The following is a 23,080-nucleotide window of genomic DNA, read 5'->3' as shown; positions in this document are numbered from 1 at the left end:
CCAAGACAAACTGCTGCTATAAATGTAATCAACGTACTATTCAGTGTACACAATGTGCTAATATATTTAGCACAAATTATGCAAATACAGTTGATGTTATCTGTCCCGCTTAAATCCATTTAAATAGGTTGACAGCACGGATTTGTTTGGAACTAATAAGGGCTCCGTGAACCACGCGACCACACGGGGGCGAGATCGAGTGTCGTAACTCTCATATTCAACGGCTCTTTATTTGCCCGCACTCCTTTCTTCCAGAGAATTCGCTCTTTGTTGCTATGGAGACCAACACAGCGTCCATGCGGCAAAGCATGACGGTCTGAAATAAAATGCAGGCATAGATTGCAGGCGCAAACGCGCAGATTGACCAATCACAGGTCCGGGTCAAGAACTCACAGCCAATGGGACACAAGAGCGGGAGGAGTCACAGCCAGTTACACACCTACATTATTTCTAGTCAAGCACACAGCGGGAGCATCACAGGCGCGTCGCGTGAACACATACTCTCTCTGTGTCTAAAACTCTGCACATAAAAAGGTAAAAACATTTAAATTTCTCCGTTTTCTGCTGTTTGTATTGCTTACTAGTACAAACGGCAAAATATATTTGATTTTCCCGTCAAAAAAGCGATATTTTGTGGCGTGTTTCCGCACATCTGTGTTTCAGCAACTCGACTCGACTTGACGAATGAATTAAGATAAATGTGCCACAGTTAAAATGATGTTAAATCTCATTATGTTGCTCGTTTTATATGTCCAGAAAGTCTTTCTTTAAAAAAAAGAAAGAAACCGAAGCGTTCATGTAGATTGTAGTACGAATCAAAAGCTTAAAATGCACAGAAACATTAAGTTTAATGATATTACGTGGGTTTCATTCATTGTATGAACACCATCTCCATGTTAAGTGTTATAAGTTTGGTAAAATAATATTTGGTGCTGAGTACAGCCGTTAGTTCAGGTGTCCATGGCAACAGTAACCTGGTGAAATATGCCGCGTGATGTTATGCAATAAAGATGGAATAAAGGCTGTTGAGCATCTCATGTGATGTTATTATATAAGCCCCTTCCATTAGCCGCATGGCTGCTGGGCCCTGACTCTTTCACCAGTCTGACCAATAAGACCGATGGTAGTGGATTGTGTGTTTTGGGCAGTGGGCGAGAGTTAAATGCCCTCTTAATGGACACTTCTGAGACACAGGGCAACGATTGGCGATGGTCATATTGACCTCAAGAATGCATTCTTCTAGTGAAACTGCTGAAGGTGCGTCAGAGGGTGTGGGTCAGGCGAGTCCCATTTATTTCATCATCATTTCTATCTCTCTCTCTCTCCACCTCTGTAGAGCCAACATGTCGGACAGAAAGGCTGTGATCAAAAATGCAGACATGTCTGAAGAGATGCAGCAGGACGCTGTGGAATGTGCCACGCAGGCGCTGGAGAAGTACAACATCGAGAAGGACATCGCTGCCTACATCAAGAAGGTAAACGCCCGTGTTCCTTGGATTGTTGGGCTGTCGGACGTCCAACTTGAAAATGGGATGTCTCTGTTTGCTAGGGTTATTTTTAGCACAGAAGATGTGCTCATGAATACTTTTTTGTCAGCTCCAAGTCGGTACTAGAGATGTAAAATCAAAATAGTTTTAATTCAATTCATCGGCATGTTTAAGAAAAGGATCTGTCGGCTCCACCTCCGATACAACTTTCTTCTTGGGTGACATCATCAAGTCCTCATTTAAATTCACCCAATCACCAGGGGCCTCATGTATATGTATGCACAGTCAAGAGTGTCCACAAAAACACTTCACATTCAAGACTATTTTTTATAAATATTCATTCTATATATAATATAGATAATGTGTATATAATAGTTTCATCCTAATTTCATTTATTCAAATAATTCTCAACGGATAAGATTAAGACTACAATACAAATATGAAATAGGATGGCAACGCTGTTTCATCTCCTTTTCTTCCATTGCAGGAATTTGACAAAAAGTACAATCCCACCTGGCATTGCATTGTGGGGAGGAACTTTGGCAGCTACGTGACTCACGAGACGAAGCATTTCATCTACTTCTACCTGGGTCAGGTTGCCATTCTGCTGTTTAAGTCCGGCTGAGCGAGCGAGAGCTTCGTTTCATTCAACAGAGCATTAAAACAGACTGTATCCACCAGGCTGATCATTCCTGTCCTGGGACCTGCCTTCTCTCGGCTGCTTCTTTTGTTCTGATTAATGTTTAGAAAATGGCCATGTGAGAGGAGAATGACATAAAGAAACTTGTATTTATTTTTGTTTTCTATACACAGTTGGAACGTTTTATGTCACCTGAGTTTTTTTTTATTAAAGCAAGATCGTTTGGCTGTTTGGGTGGAGTTTGTTGTTTGAGGTGATGTGCGCAAAGTCCTTGAAATGGTGAAGCATCTTATATGAAAGTTAGTGTAGAGTTGCATGTTGGGCCCCATCCACAACAGGACAAAAACTCAGGGTCAGCTGAAGTAGTTCTGCTGGCACCATTATGTTAAACCGACCTCTCGTGGTCTCGTCAATAAAACAGATGTTTGACACACCGGTTAGCTGCTGTGTAGTCGTCAGTTGCCGTTTTTAATCGTTAACGTTTGTGTCTGTTCTATTGACATAAAAAAAGCAATTTGTATATTAAGAATATTTTCATGACATCAGACATATGAATAAATGATCAGAATTGACATTTATGATGAATGAAACTATTGTTTGTGTGCAGCATTTCAAATTTTCTAGACTCAATGTTCCATATTCAACCTATAATGACATCTTTCATACATACATACGACCGCCTCCGTCAAATTTCGTGCCGCCTCAGTCTCTCGCCAAAATTATGTCGGGTGTCTTCCAAAAAAACATTCTGCCAACACTGTCATTTGTAACTGCAGTTGCGGCATTACGCCGTAGGGGAGGCGCTGTTTCGTTATCAGCCCAGTGAGGCTGTGAAGAGTTACAGTACAAGAGCTAATAGCTGTATTAGCTGTGTTTCCCGGCTTTTCACGTGAATATTGTTTGTTTTGCATTCAAGCACGTTCAATTTCTTAAAAGATTTCTTAAACGAACGTGACGTACATCATTGTATAATGTTTTAAGCTGTGCAGTTGGCTCGTTGAATCGGCGTTATACTGTAACGGCCAGCTCACACTACGTGACTTTTGGCTGGATTTTGCTGTCGCGGACAGATTTCCAAGGTCTGAGACAAAACCTTCAGATCGTGACCTTCAGGTGCTCGTTTAGGTCGCCGATAGGGGTGGGCGGATCGATCTGAAGTATCGATACAGAGGTTGTATCGAAAAGGATCGATCCTAACATAAAAATATCGATACTAATGTGTTTCTACTACTGATTTTATTTATTTATTAATGTAGTTAATAATTGTATAATATAGAAAACCTTCCATACACCTAGTTTTGCGCACGTTGCTCCTCCCTGCGCTGCTGTGTTTTGTTGTCCGCCATCACGTGACTCAGTCAGCAGCGCCAAGCGCAAGCAGAGCAAAGTCCGTTTACGGAAGTCGTGCCACTCGGCGGCCATGTTTGCAACGCCTCTGGCAGCTATTTACGTCACGCACGTAAGTCCACAGGCCTATATCTACTTGAATGGGGGAAGGTAGATATTTCTAAAATTGCTGGCAAAAAGCACAACTAAACAGCATATGTCCGATCAATAGTTAAACATGTACCATAACTTTGGTTTGCTAAGTTTAAATTGCGCTAAAAGTCACCTTTTTCGAGGTCGCCTCATCTACTGCGCATGCGCACAGGTTGTCATTCCTCCCCTTTCATCGTAACGGCTGTGGCGCATGTTGGTAATATTAATATCTTTGAGCAGAGGAGAAAGAAGATGAGCATCGTGTGGACTTATTTCACTGCCGCGAATAAAACACTGCGGTGTATGGCAGTAGGGCTTTGGGGGTAAAAAGCCAAAGATTGAGAGTTAAAGTTCTTTATTATTTAAGCACTTAATTTACTTTGTTTTTCAAACAATTGTGTGCACTTTGTTAATAAATTCACTTAAAAAAAGTGTAATGAAAGGGAGACATGTTAATTTGTTCTATTAGTGTGTCTAAAAATAACACTGAACAAAAACGGAAAATAAGTTTTAAAATCTTTGTTCTTCAGTAATAATTTTGTGCACTTTGATTTTTTTAAAGCTAGATAAGACTCGCCGAAGCTTGCTCCCCGGGCGCTGCAGTGATAGCTGGCCACTGCTCCGGGTGTGCGTGTGTTCACTACTCTCTGGATGGGTTAAAAGCAGAGGTCACATTTCGGATATGGGTCACCATATCTGACTAATAGGTCGCTTTCATTTGAACAGATTCGTTTGAACTTAAAACTTTTCAGTCACTAGCGAACATAAAAAAATCAGTGAATAATTGAAAGCTCAGTTGACCACAAGAGAATGGAGGATGTGAATGAGACTAGGAAATTTATTAAGACCAAGACCTGTGGGCTGAAAAGGATAAAAAGCTTTATTTGATTTAAAAACATTTCTGTTTGTTTGAAACTGTAATTTTTATGTTTTAATATGTAAAGTGTTTGGTTATGCCACTTAAAGGTACAGTTGGCCTGCGTGCATGTGTACAAGATAAGGATGGCACAAACTCTGTCTCATTTTGAGCCAGGAAAAACCCTGATATAGAAATACTGATTGAGAGAAGACAACTTCACTTAATCATATTTAAAAACGTGGAAGATTTTTTGGATCGATTTTCTGGAACACCAGTAACAAATTTTTTGGTGAAGGTTTACTCAAAACAAAATTCTGCCATAATTTCTTTCACGAGGTTATAAACCTGACTATCAGTGGAACACAATATAAGATATTTTGAGAAACGTCTCCGTGGGTTTGTTCATACAATGGACGCCAATGTTTGGTTACCAACATTCTTCTAAATACATTTTGTACAAAATAACTTGATTCCCACGGGTTTGAAATGACACTTTGGAATTTTCATTTTTGGGGGAACTGTCCCTTCAGGCACAGAGTTTACCCCTCAACAAATTCAAATTCAAACAAAGAACAAGTCAGAGAGAGCGAACTGAGTCAACACAGATTTTATTTGCATCTTAGAAAACCAGTTTATGGGGGAAAACTCCATTCGACAGACAGAACTTGGATCGCAGGTATCCTTTCAGCTGAGGAACCTTCCTGATCATGGGAAGCAGCTGAGAGTCCACAGCTTTCTGAACTTCCTTTCGTTCTTCTGTCAGCTGGTACTTCTGCAAAACAAAGACAACCACGTTTGAACACATTCACACCCAATTTGCAGACGACTCTGCCATTGATCCTACATTTCCAAAAGCCAAACCGTCATTCCATAACACGGTTTACCTCCTTCTCCGTGTCGAAGATCTCTCCCTCCTGGTGCTTGGGCCTCCTGAGCTTCTTCTTCTTGAAGTAAGAATCAGTCAACGTCTTTGGGACCTTCAGTCCAGAGATGTCCACCTTGGTGTTGGTAGCAATGCAGAACTTCTGGTGAGCTCTACGCAGGGGAACCCTGTTGATAGCCAGAGGACCTGAGAGAGACACAGATCAAATGAGTGGGAAGCAAACAGACACTGGCCAGACCATCATTCAGGAAGAAAACGGGCTCACCCGTAACGAGGAGGAGACCGGTGCCCAGCTGCTTGAGGAAGACCACACGCTGTAGAAAAAAAACAGACACCGTTATAATTCAAAGCAGATCTGTGGCAAACGCACATAACAAGAAACTACAGAAGAGCTTGATGCAAATCTTTCCAATGCAAAGATCAAGTGCAGCTTGATAACCCGATTCTGCAGGATAGACGTGTAGATAAACAGTTAAAAAGCGTTTGTGTGGGAGGACTGTGTGCTGGTCAGTTGTGCATGTAGGAGTTTCATCCGTCATGTGGGTGCAGGGCAGTGAACGGACCTGTACAGGTGTGCGTCGGTGTACATGAATGCTAATGCGGTCTTGTTTTCAAAGCTTGGGCGTTCAGATGCTGAATACTGTACAAGTGCGTGATAGTGTTTCCCTTTTCTTTTTTAGGCTTTCGTTCATGTCACCGCCATAAAACTCTTTGCTATTTATGGCCGACCAGAGTAGTGGCATTTGATTGAACAAAATTTAGACATGCCCACCAAGCAAGTGCATTCGTATTTGCTAGACTGAAATTCAACAACATAAATCTACATAATCATTGAACGAACGTATAAAATGACACCACATGGACTACAATTCTGATTTTACGGAGCCCAAGTTTGTGTACCTTGCCACGGTGGCGTCCGGTCAGGAGGATAAGCACTGTTCCAGGGGTGATGGATTTGCGGAGTCTCCTGGTGTGTCGACTGAAGGGTTTGACACCGTGACTCCTCAGCTTGCGGGACACATCTTCTGCGGGGTAATAACGGGGCTGGACACACACACACACACAGAGAGATGACACGATTAGCAAACAGAAACTTAACATCTCAAACACCGGTCATTTTTTGTGGACACAGAGATTGTGGTCAACTCACCATTTTACGCAGTTTGACGACACGGGTGCCTCCATTTTTGTCTCCACCGACAGTCTTGGTGACGGTCACGGACTTCTTTTCCTTGAGTTTCTTCTCAATCTGAAAAATGTCAGATTATTTTTAGAACAAACGCTGCTATTCTAATGCTGGAGAATCTCACACATCGAGTCACGAGACTCTCAAAAGTGATAATGAAGTCTCATTTTGCAGTTATGCAACTTGAAAAATCACACTTCCCGAGCTGCAGACGCTCACCTTCGTCACAGGAGCTTTAGTCTTCCTCTTGTACATGGCCCGGCGAACAGACATGGCTGACCGGGAATAACGTCCGATGCCCCGTGCCAGGACCGGGTTACGGCTCCCGTGATGCTTACGGGCAGCCTTTTTCTTGTCGCCCTCAGCCATCTGACATATTAAAACAAGTGTTAAAAACTACACATACTGATATGCATAAAACACAGAATTTAGCCAATAAAAGTCAGTTTCATCTTAAAAGTGTACTGCCTGTAGAGGAACAATCCACATACACACACACATATACATACACATGTATATAAAAACAGCTTTCCTGTAGTTCAGTGGGTTAGAGCATGGCGCTAGCAACGCCAAGGGTTGATCCCAGGGATTGCACATACTCATAAACAAATGTATAGTATAATGCAATGCAAGTCGCTTTGGATAAAAGCGTCTGATAAATGCATACACGTAAATATTTATACATTAACTCCTGCAGATCTGTACGTTCCTGACCATGACTACACCAGAACACGGTGGTGGTGTACATAATAAATACATATAGACACACAGTCTGCCATAACATTAACAGTTAACACATGAAGCATTCAATCACAAACTGTACAGCATGAGGTTGCTGTAACTCAACGTGACCCGCTGTGCCGCAGCTAGCATGCTAACACGCACACACGAACATATTTATCTGCTTTTAACGTCATTTTAGAGTCCTACTGCTTCAACGACAAGCTTTTACATGATTGCAATGTCTTTATTATGAATATACAAAAAGACGCGACTTTCTCCTCACATAAATCCAATATCGGGTCTAGCCGAGAAACGATCGGGGAAAATCTTGCGCTTAACCACACGGAACACTAAAAATATTTACTAATACTGGCGTTAAATATATCAGAATGAGTTAATACATGATCGAGAACGAAATACAAAGCACAATTTAATCAGATTCACATAGATTGAGTTTGGATAAAACAGACATGGAAGCCACAATTACCTTCAGCTAGAAAAAAAGACCGACATACGGGCATTTGACGTATATATAGCGTGACGCGCTACGCACGCGTCGCTGCTACTTGGCTACTTCCGTCATTTCGGTCTTAAAGGTCCATGCGCCTTTGAATTCATGCGGGACCAACAGCGCTCCCAATCGACCGAAATAAATACATAAATGAAGACGCTTTAGAAACAAAATAAAAACAGTATTCGGAGTTATATATTATGTAGCAATGTGCATTTGCATGTCAAATTCATGTTTTTATTGTTTTTTTTAGTGTTAGTTAGCTATATATATATTAATCATTATTACTTAATCAAAACAACCCAACTCAAAATTATATATGAAGAGTTTGGTTCCAAAATGAGGTAATTTTAATTTTTCGAAAATCTGTTTTTATTAGGTTATCATGTTTTCATTGTGTTAGTTAGCTGTAGTTTTTTAGTTATTATGGTTTAAATCATAACAAGCCAACTGCAATTGATTGATATTAATTGGAATGCACAATAAAAAACATGATTTAGTATTTTTTTAAAACGAAGTTCTCATTTTGGAACCAAACTCTTCTTATATATACATATGGGTTATAAATATGATATATATGAATATACTATTATATATATTTCTTTCTTTGGATTTACTCAAAAACATTAAAAAACCTGGCCTTTGAACATGGTACTAGTAATACCATATTATAATATATTTTTGTAAGTGTACAATACGTGTACAGGAAGAGTTTGCACTATTTTGCTCTTCTTTGTACAGTGCTCTGAGCTCAATCATTCAGAGGTCAATACAGCAAAACCAGCTGTACTTTATAACAAACCAAAAAAAAACACTCACAAAATATGAAATTATGCAGCCTCCTAGAGAAATTTTGGAACATTACAGAACTGAGTATTCTACAACGTACTTATTGATAAGAACAGCAAAGGCTCTGGTTAGTAAATGTGATGTCAAGCCCACATTTTATTTAGACATGATTCTATACAAAAGAAAATAAGATGGAGTATGTGTTGTAAGCAAATGGAGTGAATATTTCACAGACTGATAACCAGAGACCAAAGAACATCAAGGCACATTACAGTATTAACATACAGACAGTATTTTCCATCACTTTCTTAAGTCATGTTTTAAAGCATTTACATACAGTTTCATGACATTCTTTTTGAGTAGAATAATTAATCATATGCATATCCCCGTTCTCTTGCCTGAGGAAGAACTTGTGATTTAGGACGGTGTGCATTTATGCTTGATTTATTTGTGTCTCTTCAGTATTTGTGTATTAGTTCTTCTCAGCGTGTGTTTTCCAGGATGATTGCGATGCCCTGTCCTCCACCAATGCAGGCTGAGCCCACTGCATACTTTCCACCTCGCCTCCTAAGAGCAGAAACAAACACTCATCACAAGACTGCCCGTACTAAAAATACAACAATGCACCGCAGGGATTAAACACCTGCTTACGTAAACGACATTCACAGCCCAATTCACTTCCTTCATGTGATATATTTACGCGTGGTATTTAATATTCCACTATAATGAATTACATGATTTAATTAGACAGTGGGGGATTTACATGAATGTGTATTAAGAAATGGGTCAGTTTTGATGTTAATATGAAGAAATAATGTAACACTGTAAGAAATCCATACCTGAGCTCATGCACGAGGTGTGCAGTGATTCTTGTCCCAGAGGCTCCGAGCGGGTGTCCAACGGCGATGGCGCCCCCGTTAACGTTGCTCTTCTCAGGGTCCAGCCCTAAAGCCTTCGCCACTGCCAGATACTGAGGAGCAAACGCTTCATTCACCTGCCAGACAGAGAAACACATCTGTACCCACTTCTCACAGACAACAGGAGCTGTAATGTTCCTCTAATGCTACAGAATCTACCTCCACCAGGTCCATGTCTTTGAGTGAAAGACCGGCCTTCTTCAGCGCTTCTGTGATGGCAGGTACAGGCCCTAGGTACATGCAAAATATGACCTAATTATTAAACAAATGACTTTAATGAATAGCTAACTGAGAACCGAAAACTAAGCAGGTGAATGGAATGCTCACCAATTCCCATGATGCTTGGATCACAGCCTGAGATGTGATACGACACAATTCTAGCCAACGGTGTGAGGTTGTGTGCTTTAAGAGCGTCCTCGCTGGCTATGACCACAGCAGCCGCCCCATCGGATACGCCCTGTGGCAAACCACAAAATGATCAGTGATTAGTGTTCAAACTCAAACTTCTCAATATCATGTTTTCTTTATAAAGTTCCAATTCTATAACAGTTATACCCACTGAAGCATTGGCAGCAGTGACCGTTCCCCCTTTCTTGAAGACGGGGGGCAGTTTTGCCATCTGCTCCAGTGTGGTCTGTGGACGGGGGTGCTCATCTTGTGTCATGGCCACTTTGCCTTTCTTGGCTTTGACATCGATGGGTGCAATCTCATCGTTGTAAACGCCAGCCTCTTGAGCTGCAGTAGAGAGAGGGATCAGTGCTGGTGTGATGTACTGATGTGCAGCGTGAGGACGAAACACTCACCCGCCTTCCACCTCTGCTGTGTCTGATAGGCGTACTGGTCACAGTTCTCGCGTGTGATCTGGTATTTCTCCGCCAGGTTTTCTGCCGTGATGCCCATTGGTATCTTAATGTGTAGATCTGTCAGGCCTGCCCACAGCGTGTCCTCCAGCTGATTCACAAACACTCATGTCATGTTTCTCAATCATAATTTATCCTCAATAATCCGCTTCAACACTTTAGAGTCGTACGTGATAAGTAATCGGTGATTTGAATGCACTCAGGTAGAGCGCATGAAATATTTTAGATCAGAACTAGAAATATATATATTTGTAAATATGGTCTCACACTAGACAGCGTGCATTCAATTCAATACAGAAAAGGTAAAACACAGCACAGTGCATGGGGTTTGTAGAACAAGCAAGATCATTCTTCAGTAAATAATATCTAATATCAGCAGTCTCCCGGTGAGCAAGCCAGCACGGCCCTGTGGCGAGGAACCCAAACTCCGATGAGAAATAAATGGAGAAAAAAACCTCTCAGTCGGGAGGGCCGGGTCTCCTCTGACGTGTCACAGCTGCACTCAGTGACTTTCATTGAAAGTTACTGAGTAAATGTTTATGAAAAATAGGGAGAGCGTATTAGTTGCGATTAAGGAAATTTCATTTGTTGAAACTGTTTAGGTCTAATTTGGTCTTATTTTGTGATCGATATCAGACAACAGAGGAATGTTATAAGCAGGGAAACTAGTCATGGCATAATGTAACTGAGTGCAGCTATCACTTCAAACTGCTGTCATGTGATGTAAGTTTAGCATTAAATACTATTAAGTATTGTGAATTTAGCATTAATGTGACAAGTAGTCCGTCGTTTGCTCTTGGTTGTGCATGATATTACCTTCAAGTCAACTCCAAACTTGGTACCGAAGCGGATGTTCCGGGCGGCGTAGGGGGCTTGACTCATGCTCTCCGACCCTCCACACAGCACGACCTCGGACTCTTTCAGGCAGATCTCCTACACAACACCACACAACTGATACGCAACTCATAACTCACATGTAGAAATGATCTGTTTCTGTTTAATCCGGCTCTTGCCTGTGCTCCATTGATTATGGACTGAAAGCCTGACCCACAGAGGCGATTTACAGTCAGAGCTGGTACTGGAATCGGTACACCAGACCGCAGACCCACGTGACGTGCGATGTAGGGGGCATCTGCAGAGCTCTGCATGAATGAGAGACACACATTCACAAAAATGACGCAATGACTTTCTTCACCATGCTGTTAATGACAAACCATAACAGTGACCATATTGATGGTCGTCTGTTTTTCTTTCTGCCATTAGTGTTTTCAAGCGTTGCATTGTACAATATGAACAAAATAGAACAGATTTGTAACTTAATATCAGTTATCACCCTAATAGGGCTAAGAGGTATGAAGGTGTATATAAAACGTTAACCTTAAAGGTGTAAATGAAAATCTGATATGGTGACAGCCCTATCTCTTAAATTACTTGTGACCCTCCCCTAAAGCTTGTGAAGTTCAGAGGTGTCGGTCACTCTCACCTGCATGACATTTCCCATAATGACACTGTTGACCAGCTCCGGGGCCACATTCCCCGCGGCAAGAGCGGCTTTAGCAGCATGTTCAGCGAGATCTGTAGCGCTGTGGTCCTTCAGAACACCTCCATACGTGCCAAACGGGGTCCTCTTAGCAGAGACTATAAACACACCTGAACACACAAGACACCTATAAAACATACTATACACATGTCAATGAAATCACCTTCACCCCACTTTTGTCGGACGTAAATTGTCGTTGATTGAAGCTGGAGTTGTTCCAGTGATTGTAGTTTTAGTATTTGTTTCTATTTTAATGTGGTTGTTAAGGATTCAGGCGGATGTGATTTCAGATTTTGTTGCAGAGGTGACAGGTCATCTAACTGTGCAACTCGTGGATATATTTACTTGCAGGGAAACGGCAACATAAAAACAGCAATGAACTCAATTAATAAAATAAAACAACACAATACACAACAAAAGTGTGACATTGAATTTCAAGAGCAGGCGATTTGAAACAAAGACTAACCAAACCGACAAACAAAGCGTCCGAGCAGTTTTCAAAATATATTTGAAGATAAAGTATAAACGTTAATTTACCTCTGAGGAGAGACATAATGATGTTGAATTTAATATCGATCGTTTAACTCGACCGACTGACTTGACTGCAGACACACTGTGTGAACTTTCACCCACTTCACTTACAACTCAACATTCAAATCACAACATTCGACACACATTTATTTAAAAAAAAAAACGTTACACAATACACGTAGGCTTTCTTTAATCATTATAATTTTAATATAGACAATATACTTTATTAAATTGACATCGGAAAATGGGGGGAGTGCAATACATGTGGAAAGTGCGTGTGTACAAACAGACGACAGTTAATTCTGACCTACAGATCCACACACATTGGCCACCGGAAGCTGTAGTGAGAGATTAATTTCACATCGCTGATGTTTGTTAAATCGCTGTTTTTATGAATATGGCTGGGATTGTGTGTCGTACATTAAGCCGGGTCGTATCGAGTCAGACATCATGGTATGTAAATGATTTTAAAGTCACGTGCATGTAACGTTAGAATATACATTTATTTCTCGCAGAGGTCACAGTTTTAATGACTGGTATTCTCTTACAGTTGCAGTTCTGTGGTGTCTGTTCGACACAGTCACTGGTTCACATCAATTCTTTCTCCAAAAACCTCTGTGCCTTTAAGGTTTGAACACATTTAGCGCTTGCATTTACCCTGCAAAAATTACTAGTTATTTACCTGCAGAAATGTATTAGCAGTGTACAGTGACGGCATCAGATGCTAGTACCATGTTTTTTGTTTTAGTTATTATTATTAATACACTGAACTAGTTTTTAATTCTACTACTAATTAGTACATTAAAACAGTTTGCCATCACTGTTGTAAAATGATTGTGAAAGTATTTTACACGGCACAAAGATGTCAAATTCATACATTATTTGTTGTATTGTGTGGTGTTTTGGCAAAAACGCTATAATTTTTATTTGATCTTTGTTTATTATTTTGCAACGGTTTCGTGTTGTTTAAGAGACTGTTTGCCATGTACTCAACAGAGCAGAGCCCAAGAAGAAGAAGAAGGTCGACCCACGACGGGAACAAATGATGAAAGAACGTCTGAAGAAGAAGCTGAAAAAGTTAGAGAGAGTTCCACCAGAGCTGATTCCCATTGAAGACTTCATCACTACTGCCAAGTGCTTTGATGAGACCAGGTAGAAATAGAGTTTTTTCAGACTAAACTGTCCTAAATGACTTTTTTAACCCTGGATTCAGGCCACTTTTATTCCTGGGGTTTTTTTTTTTTTAATAGACTGGACGACAAAAAGGAAAAGTTACCCAGTTTACATTACCTGGTTTACCATGGAATGAGCTATTACTAATCTCAGTTCTTTGTGGTTTTTCAGGGTGCGAGAGGTTCCCAAACTCTCATTTGAAGAGACTGAGCGTAGAGCACTTCTTCTGAAACACTGGTCCAGATACAAGTTCTCGCAGCACCAGGCTGAGATGGCTGAAATTAAGGAGGCGCTGGAGGCCCAGAGACAGGCACTAGAAGAGCTGAAGATTGAATCAGAAGACCTTTACAAAGCAGCAATCGGACCCGATACTGACTTATTCCCCTTCCAGCATCAGGGTCCCTGCTACACACCACCAATTCCAAACTACGAGGCTCCAGATGGCAAATACAATGACATTACACGAGTATACACCCAGTGAGGGGTATTTCAGGTGTGTACAGGTTCAGATGAGGACTGGGCTTTTTGGACAAAAACTCACATCAATATAATGGACAACAGCTGGGGAACATTAAAAAAAAACTTCATGTGTTTCATAAATTCATTCTACAAGAGAATATTTATGGGACAGACCAGACACAGTTGGGTCATAGCTGTTATTTAATAAAGCAAATCAAACAGTTTTTTCACAAATATCGGTGTGGTCTTTCTTCTTTTGGGTCACAAGATACCGCATCTATCTACAGATTCACTTTGATTTCTGTGACGTAATAAATAAGGTCTGTGAAAACAGTAAAAGTGAAACAAAAAAAGGCTAAACATTTATCATTTCATGTTATTATCTTAACATGCTCATACAAAATAAAAGAAAAACGATTACTTAAACAACCAACAAAACCTAGATAAATCAATGTATATTGTATAATACTAAAACTAAAAAGCCAAACTTTTTCGAATGTTTTTGTTAAAGAGTGTCATAAAATGCTTCTGTATTATATTCATCCTAGGACTGAGCTGTTCCGCATTTCTCTGTAAGCACCTCAAAACAGTAACACTTAAATCCAGAAGAGTCAGAGCAGGAAAATCCTGGCTGAAACTACTGAACAACATCAGCAGAACGTTCCGGAGATCAGACCTGGAGGTTCATTTATTTCTTCATGGATTTATTGTATATAACACAGTCTCGTGTGATATGCACTGTGTGTGTTTAAGAGTCTTGTGGTTTGTCCTGGTTGAGTGGCAGGTGCCAGTCGGCTGGAGGAGTCTGACGAAGCTCCCAGACAGGAGAGAACTTTCTCTCTTCAGCCACACGCTTCCTCTCGCTCTTCTGAAGAGATTCCTGAAGAGGAAAACACAAACAGATCCTTCAAAGATAATAAGTAGCAAGTGCTTGGTCATTTAACATTTTATTTAAACACTCTTTTGCTGTATAAACAGCCAGTTCCTGGCCAGACCTTAAAATGTGAGCTGTGGTTCTTTTCCCACTCTTTACAGGAGTTATAATCCTCCTTCCATTGCTGACAGTCTGAAGCTTTTCCGTATGTGTAGTACTCATGAAATCTGTTCCATAGACTCTTGCAGTGCTTAAATTCACTCAAGTAGACATCACATTCACGTGGCGGCTGTTTCAAAACATTCAAAACAAAAAGCATTATAACGAATACAAATAAAACGCATGCAGAATGACAGAATTAAACCACTCAACAGATAAACACACAAGTGTAGGAATTATGACACTGACACACACAACCTTACGTAAAGTATATTAGTAAAAGTCAAGTAAATGTATTTTTTTGGCATATTAATTATCATTTGTATTAACCGTGCTTTTACCACAAAGACTTTTGATTTACTTGTACTAAACTATGGTTAATTTTCATAAGGGACTTTTAACTAAACATCAATATCATGGTACTGAACTATTACCATATTCGTATAAAATATAAACAGCCCCGTGACAATACTGCAGTGTGCTTTAATATTTACTACAGGAAAGTTGTTTTAAAACAGTATAAATACTATAGTATACTACAATATTTTTCAATATATCCTGCTGCAAAATACGTGCCCAAAAAACGTGTGTTTATATCTGTTCAGATTATTAGCGTCTATTGAGATCCTGAGCACACATCCACCCATCTCAAAGTGACGTCAGGATCTGACAGCTTTACGCCTGTTATGTCTGTAAACCAATTTATATGCAATAAGTACACTATTTTGGAATAGAAGCAAGAAGAAGTGCAGGTATTTTATACAGTTAAACAGAGATTATTTTAAATGTACCCTCCAGTTTGACCCTTCCATACTGATCGCTCTTCTTCTTCTGATGCATTACAGCAGTTTCTTCACTGCCATCTACTGTCGTCATTAAACAACGTCACACGGATATTGACATTTCGTGTATTATAAATATGAAGCTATAATTTAATCATGTTGTCTTTAGGTTTAAACGTGTGTGTTACCAGTATTTTGGATTTTAGTGTAATATTCGCAAGGTTTGGTCGAGTCGAATGCATCCAATATCAACATTCTTCGCTTATCGTTGTCCTCCGCACTTTTATTTTGTAATCTGGTCAAGTGGAAGCGGAAATACACGCCTGCGGCTTGCGCCTATACTGCAGTGTGGTCAGAGGAATTAATTTCATCTTTATGTCTCCATAATGCCGTCTGAAAACCTGCGATGGGATACTTTAGATGCTTTGAAAAACTCTCCGAAGGGAAAACTGAAATACAGCTCAGACTGGCTGGAGAAGGAAGAGGTTAGACCTGCAGTTTTAACAAGATCGTCAACAGACAGTTACACTCATTTTAGTATTTTTCCATAATTTTTTAAAAATATTCTTATAATATTGCTTGTATTTATTACTAACAAAAATAAATATAAGTCAATAAATAAAGGCTGCCTCTCTGCATTCATATTTGTTGTCTTGGTTTTCCTGCGTTTATTTCAGGATGTCCTGGCAGGCTTTATTGAGATCTCAAGTCTGTCACCGCTATCAGGACAGATTCTGAAGAAACTGAGTCCTCGACCCCGACTGAAAACCTGCTCTGTGGTTTCCTCTGTTCGTGATACAAGTCCATCTTTTTCTGAAGATGTTGCTATCTGCGGTTCTGTTCCCATCAGCCCCAGGCCGATCTCATCTCCCATCTCTCCTCCAGCAGCCTCCGTCCTTGCAGAGGAGGAAGATGAAGAAGAGGTGACATTATCATTTCTTTGTGTGCCTGTCATATCTGACCATGAAATATGAAAGTAAATGGTTGACACTTATTTTGTAGACCAGGTACACAACGAGATTCATTGGAGGTGTCACAGGACAAACGTTTATGCTAATAGAATAGCAACAATAACATGTATATAATATATTATAAGTGTAATAAAACTATTTATTACTTTCATACCAGAGTTTTATTGACATCAGTTAACTGACATCTGTCAAATTTCTGCAAATGGAAAACGAAAAGGTCTGTTTTTGACTTTTTATGTCAGGGCAAAGAGGGTACACAAGAAGAAATAGAAGATGTTCATGCCGTGGGTGTCAGTTCTGCAGTAAGCGTCAGCTCCACTCCAGCGATCTCCGTCCTGTCGCCCAGAGCCACACAGATGGCGGGCTGCATCCGCATGTGTGAAGAGAAACACAGAGCCAGAGCAAAGGTGCTTCACTCTCAACACTTCACATGACCATTAGACATGGCGTGGAAGTACCGTGTTTAGAACTATAAACAACATTAAGATGACACACCGTCTCTCTCTCTGTTTGTCTGTATCTCAGGCGGAGCTGAGTCTCAGGCAGGAACAGCAGCAGCATCTTGTGGCTACGGTAGCCGGCCGAGGGTCTGAGCAGCTGAAGCGTTTCGATGAGTTGATGGCGCTCAAGCAGAGGCAGGAGTATCAGAGCATGAGGGACATGATGGAGAAGGAGTAGGTGACCTCTGACCTCTTGCTCGCTCATGGGAATTAAACCCTTGGTTCTGTTGTTGCCAGCACCAGCAGTCACTGGCAGATAATTGAACATTGATTAAATATCAATAATTGTTTGATTAAATTGATGTTTGGAATACGTTTTTAATATCTGTATCAATTTTGTTACTCTTTGTGGCATTTTTGCCCCATTAGACGGCTTAATGTCTGACCCTGATTTGAGATTATGATGGTGACGATTGTATTTAACGCTTTTGAATAACGCGATGAGTCTCTGTGTCACTTTTAAAGGACCCAGGAGAGTCTTGGCCGTCAAGAGAAACTGCGAGAGGAACATAGACACAGAATGAAGGTGAGCATTTGAATCGCTTACATATTAAGTGATGTTCCAGGTTCAACACAAGTTTCTTTGCTATTTGTGGCACAATGTCCATAAAACATCATTTCAGAGTTCAAAAAGCAGACCTCGGGTCTTCTGAAAGCGTTTAGTGACCTGCATCTGCTCTGTCACAGATTCTGAACCTGCGTCTGCGTGAGGCGGAGCAGCAGCGTCTGCGGGAGGCGGAGCTTGAGCGCCAGAGGCAGACGGAGGGCAGAGAGAGACTTCGAACGCTCAATGACATTCAAGAAAAAGTGCTACAGCTCAACCAGAAATTACAACCAGCTCCGGCCACACAGACAGGTCCCATCCCTAACCACGCCTCCTACATCACCAGCGGTAACCAGCTCTGCTCACAGGTGTCAGAGGTGGTGCGGACCACCACGGAGGTGCGTGACACTAACACTTAAGGTTATTTATAGAAAAACATTTGAAAATCAACAATTTATTCACGTTAAATAAAAAAATCACAATATTTTGGTAAGAAGTCTTTATTTTTGCAAATTCTGCTTATGGCTTGCTTGTATCGTTGTGAGGATGAAGAGCAGACTTGTGTGTGCTGTTCAGGGTGAGTTTCCCAGCGTGGTGGACATGGCGGTGGCAGAACAAGCGCTGCAGGCCATGATGACACTGGTCGGAGCTCTGCAGGACGAGAAGGCGCAGGATGCTGAGAGGAAGAGGAAGGAAGATGAGGAAGAGGAGAGGAGGAAGAAGCAGGCTGAGCTGGAAGCCCAACTGGAGGAGCAGAAGAAGAGGACTGCAGCGCTGTCCGCTAAAGAGAAGAGCAAACGTGAAGGTGAGAAAAAAAACTCCTGCGTGAGATCATGTCCAGTCCTGCTGTTTTAAAGCTCTCTGAACAAACGCTTTTCATCTCCTCTCAGGCCTGCAGATGAGAGCAGACGACAGCACTTTAGTATGGTGCATCGGGCTGCAGGACTTTGCAAAACAGTGTGCCGAGTCTTTTGAAGAGCTCAACAGTAAAGACCAGAAGGTTAGACGTCTGCCAGCTCTGTGTTCAACGAGGTGTTTTGGGAGTGTCGTGACATGTATTAATTGGTTTTGTGTTATGAATGCATGCAGACGAAGAAATTAAAAATGGACCTTCAGAAGGCTGCAACCATACCTGTGAGCCAGATCGGAACTACATCAGGTGAGACAAAGTGACACGTGCCAGCAGCACACAGTGAATGTGTATGCGATGTGGGGATTAAACCCGGTGCGTGTCTTCAGGCTCTAAACTGAAGGAGATCTTTGAGAAGATCGACAAGCTGCTGTCGGGACGCGCGGTGATGTCCGGTGGAAAGTCAGTGTGTGCTTCCCATCATCGTTGTGGGCAAGAGTTTATCAACTATAAACTGGCAGAAAAGTTTGTGGTAAGAATTTGGTGCCTCACGGTAGAAAAACGCACACTGAATTTGTTTCTCGTCATTCTCATGATCTTGAAAATCTGTTAATCTGAAGGCTGATTGGTTTGCATTGGTTTTGTAGACACTCAGAAATTGTGCCCGATTATGAATTTCTAGTTAATTGATGAGTTTGAGAAACATTTGTGTGAATGTGCCGATTTTTGTTTGTGTAAATTCTCTTGCTATTGATTTAAAAAATGTTGTAGTTTATCTGAAATATGGAAAAAATATGGTTTACGACTTGATGAGATTCAACTAATAAATAAACCATCCATTTGCAGAAACAAGGAGAGGAGGAGGTGGCATCCAATCATTTAGCGGCGTTTCCCATCGCTGTCGTGGCGTCGGGCGTGTGGGAACTTCATCCTAATGTAGGAGAGCTCATACTCGCTCACCTGCATAAGATGTGTCCGTATTCTGTCCCATACTATCCACCCAAGACAGAGGGCATGTCTGTGGAGGAACACCGGAGGTGAGCGCTGGCAAAGCTTGATTCTGAGCGAGAAAAAAAATCTGTGGTTTGTGACACAACAAAATTTGGTAAATGAGAGCCCTTAAACACAAGATGTGATGATGTCAAACCATCCCTCAAACCATCTTAAAATGCATTATTATATTATCGTTTAAATTAGTTGAAGCATTTGAAATGTACCTTGCCCAACAGGATCCTGGGATATCGTGTGGAAGACTCTAAAGTGGAAGAGCAGGATAGTTTTTTGAAGAGAATGTCGGGAATGATTCGTCTCTATGCGGCAATCATCCAGTCGAGATGGCCTCATAGTAACAAACAAGGGGTGTGTGGCATTAAAAACACGTTATTTTGTTTAACATGACTGAATTTAGCTTGTGACGGTCTGATATGTAAGTCACTTAATATCTTCTGTGCTGGTTCAACAGCCTCATCCGCATGGGTTGAATCATGGCTGGCGCTGGCTGGCACAGATTCTTAATATGGAGCCGATTGCTGATGTCACAGCGACAATGCTCTTTGACTTCCTGGAGGTAAATTCTCTTCTGCAAGTAACTTGGTAATGAGGTGTACACCCCGTTTTTGCTTTATAAGAATGTGTCTTTGATATCTTTTTACCTGTGGAGGTTTGTGGAAATGCTCTAATGAGGCAATATCGAAACCAGTTCTGGAAGCTGTTATTGCTCATCAAGGAGGAATACTTTCCAAGGTATTTATGTCTTTAATGAGAAAAATTATTAGACAATTTCTTAGAGAAAAACTTGAACCGTGGTGTTAGGAAGTCACGTTATAATAATAAAACCTAAAATGGACTGTTTTGTATGCAGTGTCTCAGACGTTTAGCATCAGATAAAGACAGTGTGGTCACATGAGACTTTGCATTTGAACCATGTCAATCACAGTTGTGCATGTCCAAAACTAAAGCAAATCTTTTCCTCAGAATTGAAGCAATCACCAAGTCCGGTCAGATGGGCTCTGTAACCAGACTCAAGCAGTTTCTAGAGGTGGGCATCATTACATTCGTAGCATCAGTGAAATTATGCATTCTAGATCTTAAAACTAAGCCGTTTGGTACTCGATGCTTGTTCTGTATGTCTTTTCTTACACAGAATTCTTTAAGAACCAAGCAGATTTCTCCACCCACTGGCCAGTTGGATCATAGCTTCTGGAGGTCCTGACCCTTGTGATATCAACCAATCACATGCAACAATGTGTCTGTGCTACACCGAAGAGCTAAACCTTTCTGCTGCCCAATGGATTAAATGTGTACCTGCACGAGAGTTGACGCATTTTTCTCATCTGTAGGATTAATTTATTGGAATATGATTTCATCATATGTTCAGTTTTAGTTTATTTTATCATCGCTAGCATTCAAAGAAGTGTCATCTACTGTTTTTAAAATGTCTGAGTGTCTTTCATGTAACATCTGTATCCATCCCATCTCAAGGTCATTACAATCATTGCACATAGATGAAGTATGTCACATTATGTATAGTTGTATTGTATAAAGATTAAACAAGCACGCCAAGTGCCAAACAGACTTTAACTTCTATGATCTCGTGTTTTCTAATGCAAAATAGCTTCCAGTTAATACTGTAATTCATCCGGCCTGTAGGGGGCGTAGACGCTGTTTTGATATCTGTAACCATCGACTCAAGTTTGTGAATGTTTTGAGATGTAACCGTTTGGAAATGTGATCTTTATGTTGATTTAATTGTAAATGTAAAAGCAAACACTTGTTAATTCAAAACATTTGGGTTGTTGTTTCAAGTTAAAGAAGAAGCGCGCAACATGAGCAGTGTTCGACTATAAAGGGCGCGGCTGCGCAGAGTGATCTACGCTTGACATCAAAGTATCGCGGGAGCGATTCGTTTCGTTGTGTTCTCGTTCACTCTCGCGGTACTTCAATGTAAGGCCAATCGATCTGCTTCAGCTGTCTGCGGAGTGACGCGTGAACTCTCCTCTTCAGGATGTATTTCACGAAGTTTTCGTGGGTCTTTGCGCTACTTTGCGAGTGGGTTCGGTCCGGTGTCGCGTGCTCGGGGTTGCTGCTCTGCCGGTCATGCGGGCACGAGGTGGCGGAAGACGCGGACGTGAGATTCGTGCCCAGCCGTCTTGCGCTCTCGCACCGGAACGACACGGTGATCGGCGGGAAGCGGGTGTCCGTTCAACTCTTCGAGAATCCTCAAGGCTTTCGGTTTGAGGTGGTTACTTTTAAGAAAGCGGATGTTCTGAAGCACTGGCCGGCCGACAGCCACTTCACCTGGTATCCCGGTTTCTCGTGGACGGTCGCCACCTGCCCGCGGTGCAAAACACACATGGGTGGGTGTCCAGAAATCTGTTTAAAATGTGACAAGAAGATATATACAAATCCACTGTGCTGTTGTGAAATCAGAGATGTGATTTAGTATCTTAACAACAAAACATCCCTTTGCGAAAATTAGTGAGCGAGTAGTGCAGTAAACTGTGGTAAAATGCATCGGCACTGTTTTGTGTTTATGAACCTTAAGATACTCTAAACTTTATTTATTGCATAGGTATTACAGCAGAATAATTGAGTATAGTGCAGTAGTTATACAATGATGTTGTATGACATTATACTAGACCAGTTTACAATAGTAGACTACAGGTTTTTTTTCATGTGTGGCAGTTTACAAACCCATAGTAGCCGCAAATTGACCTTAATCTCACTACAGGAACCATAGTTTACCCAAGGACTGTCAAAACTCACTATAATAAAACCGTGGTCATTTTCATAAAGGATTACCCAAATAAATATACAACCCTGTTGAAAAAACCCTGGTTTTAAGAGTGCCAAATTTATAAATGAAAATGTCATGGTCATAATGGGAATTGTATTTGAAGCTACAATGGTTTCTGATGGTAATGTGTTGTGGGGATGTTAGATGAGAACCAATATGGAATAAGACCCAAAACACACTACATTACTACAGTAAGGTGTCATTATTTGCCATTATAACTATTGTACACGTTATAATGCTGTGGCACTTTTTGTGTAGTTTAATACTGTTGTTTCTGTGTGAAGGTTGGGCATTTCAGCCCAGCGACTGGCCCAGCACAGTGACCCGGGAAGAGTTCGAGGGTTCCGATCAGACGTTTGTGTCGCTCATAGCTGACAGGTTACTGCAGGAACACTTTGCATCCACACTGCTGATGACACCCAAATCTTTCAGAAGTTGACCATACTTTATGCCATTTAATAAAGTTATTTTTATGAGAATTATTTTAATGCTAGTAGAAAGACTGGTGGTGTTTCTGACAGGAGTTAAATAATATATCCCCTTTAGGTTTTATTAAAAGAAACAAAG

The 23,080-nt window shown here is 41.0% G+C and overlaps 7 protein-coding genes across 8 annotated transcripts; 4 read left to right on the top strand and 3 right to left on the bottom strand.

Moving 5' to 3' along the window:
- The first annotated feature begins 443 nt into the window (after positions 1-443).
- dynll1 (dynein, light chain, LC8-type 1) lies at positions 444-2,354 on the top strand. The gene is made up of 3 exons (XM_057356699.1): positions 444-534; positions 1,337-1,475; positions 1,975-2,354. The coding sequence occupies exons 2-3, from the start codon at positions 1,344-1,346 to the stop codon at positions 2,110-2,112; spliced, it is 270 nt and encodes an 89-aa protein (XP_057212682.1). The 5' UTR covers positions 444-534; positions 1,337-1,343; the 3' UTR covers positions 2,113-2,354.
- A 2,703-nt stretch (positions 2,355-5,057) lies between these two features.
- Positions 5,058-6,922, bottom strand: rpl6 (ribosomal protein L6). The gene is made up of 6 exons (XM_057356708.1): positions 6,754-6,922; positions 6,499-6,597; positions 6,249-6,392; positions 5,614-5,662; positions 5,350-5,534; positions 5,058-5,237 (listed from the first exon to the last, which is right to left on the bottom strand). Exons 1-6 carry the CDS (start codon positions 6,901-6,903, stop codon positions 5,085-5,087), a joined length of 780 nt encoding a protein of 259 aa, XP_057212691.1. The 5' UTR covers positions 6,904-6,922; the 3' UTR covers positions 5,058-5,084.
- Positions 6,923-8,695: 1,773 nt separating this feature from the next.
- Positions 8,696-12,519, bottom strand: acaa2 (acetyl-CoA acyltransferase 2). The gene is made up of 10 exons (XM_057356836.1): positions 12,412-12,519; positions 11,818-11,984; positions 11,348-11,476; positions 11,151-11,267; positions 10,278-10,425; positions 10,034-10,209; positions 9,802-9,931; positions 9,634-9,704; positions 9,397-9,551; positions 8,696-9,124 (listed from the first exon to the last, which is right to left on the bottom strand). The coding sequence occupies exons 1-10, from the start codon at positions 12,425-12,427 to the stop codon at positions 9,040-9,042; spliced, it is 1,194 nt and encodes a 397-aa protein (XP_057212819.1). The 5' UTR covers positions 12,428-12,519; the 3' UTR covers positions 8,696-9,039.
- Positions 12,520-12,721: 202 nt separating this feature from the next.
- mrpl40 (mitochondrial ribosomal protein L40) lies at positions 12,722-14,697 on the top strand. Of its 2 annotated transcripts, XM_057357385.1 has the most exons (5): positions 12,722-12,858; positions 12,956-13,033; positions 13,402-13,557; positions 13,750-14,071; positions 14,586-14,697. In XM_057357385.1, the coding sequence occupies exons 1-4, from the start codon at positions 12,797-12,799 to the stop codon at positions 14,057-14,059; spliced, it is 606 nt and encodes a 201-aa protein (XP_057213368.1). In that variant the 5' UTR covers positions 12,722-12,796; the 3' UTR covers positions 14,060-14,071; positions 14,586-14,697. The 2 variants fall into 2 exon arrangements, with proteins under 2 accessions (XP_057213368.1, XP_057213367.1); XM_057357384.1 differs by lacking the exon at positions 14,586-14,697 and having other exon boundaries at positions 13,750-14,106.
- lg17h22orf39 (linkage group 17 C22orf39 homolog) lies at positions 14,221-15,990 on the bottom strand. Its single transcript, XM_057357386.1, has 3 exons — positions 15,862-15,990; positions 15,033-15,200; positions 14,221-14,917 (listed from the first exon to the last, which is right to left on the bottom strand). Exons 1-3 carry the CDS (start codon positions 15,880-15,882, stop codon positions 14,786-14,788), a joined length of 321 nt encoding a protein of 106 aa, XP_057213369.1. The 5' UTR covers positions 15,883-15,990; the 3' UTR covers positions 14,221-14,785.
- A 117-nt stretch (positions 15,991-16,107) lies between these two features.
- On the top strand, positions 16,108-21,313 carry gle1 (GLE1 RNA export mediator). Its single transcript, XM_057357382.1, has 16 exons — positions 16,108-16,337; positions 16,530-16,775; positions 17,066-17,230; positions 17,349-17,497; positions 17,789-17,849; positions 18,011-18,265; positions 18,444-18,672; positions 18,758-18,867; positions 18,957-19,026; positions 19,107-19,249; positions 19,564-19,754; positions 19,947-20,076; positions 20,180-20,284; positions 20,378-20,460; positions 20,692-20,755; positions 20,861-21,313. Exons 1-16 carry the CDS (start codon positions 16,239-16,241, stop codon positions 20,927-20,929), a joined length of 2,169 nt encoding a protein of 722 aa, XP_057213365.1. The 5' UTR covers positions 16,108-16,238; the 3' UTR covers positions 20,930-21,313.
- Positions 21,314-21,647: 334 nt separating this feature from the next.
- si:ch211-51h9.7 (uncharacterized protein LOC558400 homolog) lies at positions 21,648-22,997 on the top strand. The gene is made up of 2 exons (XM_057357482.1): positions 21,648-22,073; positions 22,798-22,997. The coding sequence occupies exons 1-2, from the start codon at positions 21,722-21,724 to the stop codon at positions 22,950-22,952; spliced, it is 507 nt and encodes a 168-aa protein (XP_057213465.1). The 5' UTR covers positions 21,648-21,721; the 3' UTR covers positions 22,953-22,997.
- Positions 22,998-23,080: the final 83 nt, after the last annotated feature.

The sequence above is a fragment of the Triplophysa rosa genome, linkage group LG17 (genome assembly GCF_024868665.1).
Source record: "Triplophysa rosa linkage group LG17, Trosa_1v2, whole genome shotgun sequence".
In the NCBI taxonomy this organism is placed as follows: domain Eukaryota; kingdom Metazoa; phylum Chordata; class Actinopteri; order Cypriniformes; family Nemacheilidae; genus Triplophysa; species Triplophysa rosa.
This window is presented reverse-complemented; position numbering and strand designations above follow the sequence as displayed.